Source organism: Nothobranchius furzeri, chromosome 1 (assembly GCF_043380555.1).
Source record: "Nothobranchius furzeri strain GRZ-AD chromosome 1, NfurGRZ-RIMD1, whole genome shotgun sequence".
NCBI lineage: Eukaryota > Metazoa > Chordata > Actinopteri > Cyprinodontiformes > Nothobranchiidae > Nothobranchius > Nothobranchius furzeri.
In genome coordinates this window covers 35,682,532-35,692,137 of record NC_091741.1, presented here as the reverse complement: position 1 = coordinate 35,692,137, position 9,606 = coordinate 35,682,532, and the positions used below count along the sequence as shown (strand labels likewise).

At 44.1% G+C, this 9,606-nt stretch overlaps 1 protein-coding gene across 2 annotated transcripts in view; it reads left to right on the top strand.

Moving 5' to 3' along the window:
* The first annotated feature begins 4,422 nt into the window (after positions 1–4,422).
* prkcq (protein kinase C, theta) overlaps positions 4,423–9,606 on the top strand; it is a 50,976-nt gene continuing 45,792 nt past the window's right edge. For both annotated transcript variants that reach the window (XR_011516233.1, XM_054739879.2), the window contains exon 1: positions 4,423–4,762. Coding sequence is in view for 1 of the 2 variants with exons in the window: in XM_054739879.2 (XP_054595854.2) it covers positions 4,645–4,762 (118 nt within the window). In the remaining variant the exon portion in view is untranslated. The remainder of the gene's footprint in view (positions 4,763–9,606) is intronic.

The following is a 9,606-nucleotide window of genomic DNA, read 5'->3' as shown; positions in this document are numbered from 1 at the left end:
AGGATGGCTGCTTATACTGAGCCAGGATCCTCTGGAGGTTTCTTCCTGTTAAAAGGGAGTTTTCCTCTCCACTGTCGCTATATGCTTGCTTAGTATGAGGATTGCTCTAAAGTCACTGACACTAGTCAGTGACTCGATGCAATTTGCTGGGTTCCTTATATAGGAAACATTATTTCTGATTGGCTTAATGAACATACCTGAATTGGAATGTTTATTATGTGAAGTGCCTTGAGACGACTCTTGTCGTGATTTGGCGCTTTATAAATAAAATTGAATTGAAGGGACCGTTGGTGCCTGTGTGTGGCAAACTCACCTCTGTCAGTGTATCCCTGGGCAGCTGTGGCTACAGTATAGCTCATCACCACTAGGGTGTGAATGGGTGAATGACTAATTGTGTTGTAAAGTGCCTTGGGGAGTTCCAGGTGTCACGTATCAAAGGGGTCAATCTTTCACCATCTAACTGACACAGCATACCCTTCATACACGCCAGGAACTGCAAAGGCAAGGCTGCACCAGCTGGAGGATCCAGACGCACAAATCAACCCTTTGCTCACTTATTGTTCCTCAACGCTGACAAAAACAATCCGTCCCAAGGTCTGACGCAGGACCCAGACTGCTGAGTCCTCACTCTCCACTGGAAGCTCCTGTAGGATTTTATAGTTGCAAGTTAAATAATCATATGTGACAAGTGAACAAGATGTTTAAATGAAATGTTTGAATAATCTGTGCTTAAATTAATGAATTTGAAATGAATATTGTTCTTACAATGATCCATTTATATAAAAAAAATCAGTGTGTGTTTGATTTAACAAGTTAATCATTGTTTACACTCATACACATTTCAATAAAATACATGTTATGGTTAATATTCACCTCACATAAGAGTTTTGAACATTCCTATTCACAGTGCTTTGTATCTGAGGAAGGCGTGGCTTTCTGAGGGATGTTGGTAAAACTCCAAATGTGTCGAATTGCGAGCATGCTCCAGTTAGCGAAGGTTAATGGTAGAGATTGCAGTGCCCAAAAGTAACAGGAAATACATCACAAGATGATTCGGTGGGGTCAAAAGTGTCAATAACATTTTTAAACTACACTTAAATGCAGATTATACACAGCACTCATAGTTTGTATGATGTAGAGATCATTTAGTTTAATTTTCATGGTTTATTTTTTTATATTTTGTGATTCCTATGTCCTTATTCCTGTGAGACTGGTGGGGTGGTGCCCTAGCGCCCCCTATGGGCGAGCTGCCATTGTCCAACATGTTTAATATCTGATTTATGAACAGAGCCAGCCCAACATCCTTCCAAGCAGACCAGACACACCACACACGGCAGGACTATCTTTTAAAATCCTTTTTAGAGCCATTGCAGTAATCTGGCGAATCCTTAAGATTTTCGGGAGAGGAGCATCAGGTTCAAAAATCGGCATAATTATCTTTCGGTGTTAACCGGCCTTAGAATCAATCTGGATGGATATCATCATAATAAATCAAATTCAAACATAATTTTAAAAAATCAATGATTTTCTCAACTATTTACCCCCCAAAAATCTAGGGATATTAATTTCAGGCCATCCCAGTTGTTTCACCAAGAGAAAAGATTTTAAGTTTTGTGGTTTTAGCAAAATTACTCACGAACCTCCAGATGGATTTTAATGAGTCTCTCAAAGAAATTATTGGATAAACTTTTAGAAACAACCAGATTAAAGATGGCCACCACAGCTAAACATCCATATCCTATAAAAATGGTTATGAATCTTGTAATCAAATAAAACTTTTAAGAACGCCTTTATTTACGTATCAGTCCAAAATATGGTCAACCTTTCGTCCATCTTTTAGTAACTTTTTTTCGTTTTTGAGCAGCCATGTTTTGTTTCCAGTGCTGGTCTAAGGTTTGCAGCATGCCCACCTGTCACAGTTACAACAGTGAAAAGACATCGACGCAGGAAATGTGGTTACACTTTTGTCACTTAAGCACCGGAAGTTTTACTCCTTCTGCCATACTGAGGTTAAACTTGCAGAAAGGGCTGCAGCTTTTGCATGATAAAAGCACCAGCCAGTGACATGAGCTTGTTGAATAGTGTATATCCAGCTCTTATAACACATTGTTATTATAACATTATTGGTGACTGAAAAATGGTAAAGTAAAAAAAATAAAAGTCGCATTCATATGAGTGATTTTTAAGGTTTCCGACAGGGATCAGGGACCTGTATCAGCCCAAAATATCACATTGGTGCATCCCTAAAATGCATTTGAATTCAAATTATTTCAGTAGATTACGTTGTTCTTGTGATCAATAGGAGTCAAAACTGAAATGCAAACTTGATCTTTCTTCCTGGCACTCACAGAGTACAGACCCTTCTCTTTTCGCTTCCTTATCTTTTTTTCCCAAGGCTCTTTTGTCCTGTCTGCCCACAGAGTGCTTCTTTGCATTTCTTCTGAAAAACCCTATTTTTAACCATGGATTTGATAAATTGGTCATTCAACGCAATGGATAAGATTTTTTCAACAATGAGAACGGAGCAGGGGGCTCCCACATGTCTACAGGGGACATACCCGGTGGGGTATATGCTGGATTCCTGGAGGGAGTGGAAGATCGTATGCCTCTCCCAGCTGTCCATTGAGGATATCGAAGACGTGTGGATATTCGGCCTGATGATCACTGGATCTCTCCTGATTGGAGTGGGAGGATATCTGGTTTTCTGGAAATTTGGGAAGACGGGAACGATTGGAGGGCGACCCGCACCCACGGAAAGCACCGTCCTTGTGGAGACCTCTCAGACTGGGACATTACTCGAGGTGAATCGTAAGCTGGACAATGTTCTAGCTGCGATACCGGTATTAGTGCGCAAAATGGATGTCATCTCGGAGAGAGTCACCGGACGGTATGGACAAGTTTAAAAACCCAAAATTGGCTTCACTGAAGGACTGGAAATGATCAGTTTAAAGACTGAAGGCAGAGAGGAAAATTATCTCAGCCTGACCCAAACAAATTCTTGTTATCTGAATCTGACTCCCTGGTAGCCCTTGAGCTGCAACAAACCCCCACAAAGGAATGCAGATAGATTCTGTGAACACCCCCCCCCCCCCCCCCCCCCCCCGCCGCCTTCGGATTGGTGGACTTCAGCCTGGCGAGGTCATCAACTACAGGAGTCAATGTGCTCTCTTTGCTTCTCCCAAGATCTCCCTCCCACCTGTGACTGTACAGTGGCTGAGCGCCGTAGATGGCTGCTCTCGCTGGGGGAAACAGGATCCCAGCCCCCCCTTCCTATTGGAGTCTCATGTTGTGTTGTCTGAAGTCTGTTGCATATCTGTGAGGTGTTTTTTTGCAGAGCAACGCTGCCCTCCTGGTGGGAGAGTAACTCTGAAGTGCCTTTTTTTCCCTCCACCTGAACCAATCCTCATATAACCCTCTTATCTCTATTAAGGTAGCGCGACTCGGGTTGCGAATGACCAAAGTCACCAATTCTTGTCATGTGTCTTGCCCATGTATGTCTGATCTCTGAATTGTGTGTACTGAAACTCTAATTTCCCTCTGGGATTAATAAAGTATTGATTGATTGATTGATTGATTGATTGATTGATTAGATACACAGCCGTTGTTTCCCTAAAGGCAGCTTTACTCTTGATAAAATCACTGCATAAAATTTAACTGCAAAACAGCTAATCAAAGCAATGAGATAAAATTGGAGGAAAGCCGCAGAGTTTGAATCAAGATTTGTCGGTTTCTTTTGTACAGTGCTCTTTTTTTCAAGTAAAACTGTAAGCAGTGCAAAGGAAAATTCCCAATTTTCCTTAACTCTACTTTCAGGAGCTCTTTAAGGGTTTCTACTTTCGTTTTCATGACAGTAAAGAAGACGACTGGTGTCACTCCTTGAGCTCCAGACTCAGAGCCACACAGTCATATATTCATCATCTGCGTTTAGTATTTCAGACCTATTAATAGTCAGCTCCCAGCCACTGCTAAACCACTGTGACACACACACACACACACACACACACAGTGCTCTACAGCTGGACTCAAATATCACATCGACCGCCACCAAACTGAAGCCTGCCGAGGAGGAAGCACGTTACAGGTTGCTGGTTTCCGTGATTGATCACAAATTCGTGAGGTTTCATTTACTTTGTGTGCTTCTGTGCTGCTGTTATTTAAAGATTACGGATGAATTATTTTCAGATGAGGTTCTGCAGGCTAGTTTGACTTTAGGGTGTGAATAGGCAAACATTTTCCTGTCCTCTCCTGCACCCCCTCTGAGGAGGACCTCTGTGTGTGGAGATGTTTAGTTGTTTTTTTAGAGTTAAAACGAACTTTTGACAGATAGAACTCAGTATTTACTGTCTGATCTTGTGGTTACAGCATCACAGATATTTTCTTTTGTTTCTTCTTCTCACAGGTTGTTTGATTCGTCGAGGGCGGAAAGAAGCAGACTTCCTCTCAGCCTCCTCCCCCTCCCTAGCAGCCCATCTTGCCTCTGGAGGAAAAAGGGGGTAGATGGTGTGTGCTGCAGCAGAGGGAAGGTGCTCAGCGGCAGCAAGTCTGACAAGCCTCACCTCCTCAGACTAACTCACAACAGTCAGAAACATTTTCCTGGAGCTTGTTTTGGATATTCGAGTCGAGGCCAGAGGGTAATCGGCAAACATGTCTCCGTTTCTGCGGATTGGGTTCTCCAACTTTGAGATCGATTCGGGTTTGGCTTACTACGAGGAGGTGCTGAACCCTTACTGTGCTGTTTACATGAAGGAGGCCATCGACACAGGTACGTGACCAACAGCAGCATCACACTGCGGATGGATTCATTAGTCAAATTTTTATCGTTAAATTTCACTCATTTCTTCTTAAACCAGCTCATCACTGAGTCCCTTTGAAATAATTGAATTGATAAACATATAGTAACATCTTCTGTAACCCATTTACATTTTAAGAATCAACCTTTTGATGAGTTCAGCATTTCAAAAATGAGCTTTGCAGATGTAAAATATCTCCACAGACATGTTATTATGGGCCTCTGCTCTGTAATGTTCCCAGGACTCGTCGGACCTGCTTTCTGTTATTTCCCTCCCTGATGATGAAGTAAATCTGAGACAATAAGCACTTGTGGCCGCAGTAGCTCAGGAGGTAGAGCGGGTTGTTCAGTTATCGGAAGGTTGCAGGTTTGATCCCGGCTCCAGCCCCATAATGCTGCTGTTGTGTCCTTAGGCAAGACACTTAACCCACCTTTCCTGTTGGTGGTGGTCGGAGGGACTGGTGGCACCCCCCACCTCTGTCAGAGCCCCAAGGCAGCTGTGGGTGCACTGTAGCTCATTATCACCTGTGTGTGTGTGTGTGTGTGTGTGTGTGTGTGTGTGTGTGTGTGTGTGTGTGTGTGTGTGTGTGTGTGTGTGTGTGTGTGTGTGTGTGTGTGCGTGAATGATTCACTGTAGTGTAAAGCGCTTTGGAGTCCTAGGTGTGGGTCATTTGTCTCCTTTAGGAGAGTTGAAAGCTCTTCTAAAACTGACCAATGTGTTTATTAGGCAGATTTTGTGACTGCGACAGGTTGATTTGAGCTTATTTAGTTCTTGTGCATTTTGGTGCACTTTATAAAAGCATACTTCAGCTTAATCGTGTCTAATCTGAAGGAACATCCTGGGCAAATTACGGTTAAATAAAAAAGTCTTTGGTGTTTACAAAAAGCACAGATTATAGGTGTGATTCACTTCAAAAACATTTTTAATGGTTACTTCTGATCATAATCGGTTACTCTGAGTTTTTATGCAGGCCAAAAATTAAAATAGTCTCCTACACCTATCTCCTGCATTAGCTCCTGATTAATCCTGACCGAGTAATTCCGACCATAACGGCTCCAAGGATAGTTTTGATTAAGATAGATGAGATCTTTACTTGCCATTTGTACACACACACTTGGTCTGAGAACATTGGAGTTATTTGTGCAGAGCTTAGAGTCTAGACTAATCCCTTACTGCACACTGGAAGCATCAGCAGCACGGACTGGCAGCGGAGCGTCACCGCTTCAAATAGAATCCATTATAGTCTATGGAGCGTCACAAACCAGCCGCAACGCCACATTTTTCAGGCGGGTCCCAGAAGCGCCGTGCTGCTGAAGATAGGATTGGGGGCGAGCTGGGCGATATGGTCTAAAACCAATATCACGATATATTGAGGATTTCACCTCAATAACGATAAATCAACGATAACTACAGGAATGCACAGAAACAAAAATTGACCACTAGGTGGCGCTGTCACAGGTATCACCTTGAGTCACATTTTTACGTGACTCGAGGCGATACAGCATCTTAAAGGGACATGAATGTTGCCAACCTACACACATCTTTTAATTTTTTATCATCAAATTTATCGACATGGGAAACATTCTCTCGATAAGAGTCAGAATTTTCGATAACGATAAATTTTTGATTTATTGCCCAGCCCTCGTATCGGGTTCAATTTTTTCCACGAGCCACTTCTGGGATGCCTCAATTTACGCCGTTGACATAGGGCTAGACAAGAAATCACACACGGTTTCAGTGTAAAATCCTTGGTAATTTTCAAAATAAAAGTACAGCAGCTATGTAATTTCCACGGGCTGCGTAGTGGCGCAGTTGTTAGCACTGTTGCCTCGCAGCAAGAAGGTTGCAGGTTCAAAACTCGGCTGCAGTCTTTCTGCGTGGAGTTGCATGTTCTCCTCATGCATTCTTGGGTTTCCCCCACAGATCACAACATGCCCTAAAGGTTGAAAATGGTAACGTCGCTTTGGATAAAAGCCAAATAAATAAACGTAAACATATAAATGAAACTTACGTGTGACCTAGCGGCTTATTTACCTCCTGCATCGTTCCAGAAGTGCAGCGGTGTGTTTTGCATGGCTTTAATCCTGGCAGTGGCGAGGAACAACGTCAAATAGAAGAAGAAGAAGAAAATATCATTTCTAAAGCGCCTCTCAAGATAAAAATCACGAGGCCCTATAGACCAGAACCAGGATCTTGAAATGAACCCTGAAGTTGACTGGCAGCCAGTGAAGCTGGAGGAGAAGCGGGGTGATGTGGGTGTGTTTGGAGGACTTGGTCAGAAGCCTAGCACAGGCGTTCTGAACCACCTGTAGACGGTTCAGGGAGGTTCTGCTCAGACACGTGAAAAGAGAGTTACAGTAGTCTAAGCGTGAGGAGATGAAGGTGTGGAGAACTGTCTCAAGTTCAGAGCGGGACAGAATGGGACTCAGCTTAGCAACGTTCCTGAGATGGAAGAAGGAAGAGCGAACAAGAGAACTGACATGAGAATCCAGGGTGAGAGCTGGGTCAAAGGTCACGCCAAGATTCCTGATAGAAGGTTTGGTGTGGGAAGCAAGCTGACCAAGAGAGTCTCTGACTTTGGGAACCAGCTTGTCTGGGGCACAGATGAGGATCTCAGTCTTATCTTCATTCAGCTGAAGAAAGCTCCCAGCCATCCAGGTTTTGATAGAGTCTAAGCAGGTGTGTAACCGCTGCAGTTTAGACATCTCATGGGGCTTAAAGGAGATGTACAGTTGGATGTCATCTGCATAAAAATGGTAGGAGATTCCTTTGAAGGAGCTCAGGATGTGCTGAAGAGGAAGCAGATAGAGGAGGAAGAGCAGAGGCCCCAGCACAGAACCTTGTGGGACACCATGGGTAAGAGAGGTGGTGGAGGACCTAAACTTGGAGACGGCCACAGAAAAGGAGCGCTCAGAGAGATAAGAGGAGAACCACTCCAGAGCAGATCCTGATAGGCCTACCCAGTCTCTGAGCCTCTCCAGTAGCAGGTGATGGTCAACAGTGTCAAAGGCTGCAGTCAGGTCCAGCAGGACCAGAACAGAACAGTCCCCTGCATCACTGTGAGTCAGAAGGTCATTAGAGACCCTAAGAAGAGTTGTTTCAGTAGAATGAGCTCTACGAAAACCTGACTGGAAGCTATCATAGATGTTATGTTCATCAAGAGCAGCTGTGAGTTGTTTAGCCACAACCTTTTCCAAGATCTTGGAGATGAACGGAAGTTTAGAGATGGGTCTGAAGCTGCTATGGAGAGAGGGGTCAGGACTCGGTTTTTTAAGAAGCGGGTGGATTACAGCATTATTAAAGTAAGCAGGGACCTGACCAGAGAAGCATTAATTATAAAGAGCACGCTGGGACCGATGGACTGAAAAGCACTTTTAAACAAGGATGAGGGTAAGATGTGGAGGGGGCATGCAGAGGTCTTCATAGAGTTAACTAGTTTGGTTAACTCAGGCAAAGAAACAGGAGCAAAGCTATCTAGGATGATGGGCCTGGTTGGAGTCGGGAGAGGTGACGATAAGGCTGAAGGAGAGATGCTAGATCTAACCTTATTGACTTTGTCCACAAAGAAAGACAGAAAGTTCTCACAGTCTGCAACAGAGTGGATGGAGGCTGTAGGAGAGGCAGGAGAGACGATGCTGCTGATGGTGTTAAACAGCACCTTGGGGTTCCCTTTGCTCTGGGACACCAGGTTGGAGAAATAGGAAACCCTAGCGTCTCTGACTGCAGAGTTAAAGGATGTCAGAAGATCCTTTAGGTGCAGCAGATGGACGTGGAGATGGGTTTTCTTCCACAAACGCTCAATCTTTCTGCATTGGCGCTTCAGGCTGCGAAGGCTGTCATTAAACCAGGGAAGTAGGGTTCACTGCAGGAACTGATCTGGTTCCGACAGGACAGATGTTGTCCATAATGGAGAGGCAGTGCTCGTTAAACTGAGAAGTTAAGGAATCTGGGTCGTTATCATAAGAACAGGGTGGATCAAAAGCAGCAGAAAAATTGCTAGCTGTGCTCTCATTAAGAAAACGAGAACTAACCACACGGCGAGCAGGAGGTGGGGACGCAGAAACTGACAAGTTAAAGAAAAAGCAATGGTGATCTGAAATATAAACGTCCTCAGGACAAACACTGTCAGCATTTAGACTCAGGGTAAAAACAAGGTCTAGCGTGTGCCCCCTGGTGTGTGTGGGGCCAGAAACATGCTGGGTAAAGCCGACGGTGTCCATAAGGCTTCATGGCAAAGAGATCAGAGGGATCATCAACGTGGATGTTAAAGTCACCAACAATCACCAGTCTGGACAGCTTCGCAGTGGAGGATAGAAAGTCACTAAACTCCTGAAGGAAAGAACTGTTTGGACCAGGTGGACGATAGACCACAGCACAGTAGAACGGGTCCTTACGCCCGACTTTAATCAGCTGCAGTTCAAAGGAAGCAAAGTGACCAGAGGTTGTAGAGCTACATGGAAGATGGTCTCTGAAAACAAAAGCTAGGCCTCCACCACGACCAGAACCCCGGGGCTGGCTAAGAAAAGAATAACCACTCGGGCAGAGTTCAATCAGAGCAGAATAATCTGATGTTTGCTGCCAAACTTCAGTCAGAAACAGAAAATCCAGGTTTTTAGACAGAATTAGATCATTGAGCAGGAAGATCTTATTGTTAACAGAGCGGGTGTTTATTAGAGCCATGCTGAGTGAGGTGGAGGAATCAGAAACTACAAAAACAGCTGGAGTTAGTGGACGTAAATTAGCAGGGTTAGATCCACGGTGTTTATAAAAACCACTTATGGAGGGAACAGGAGGAGAAACCACTGAGGAATAAGGA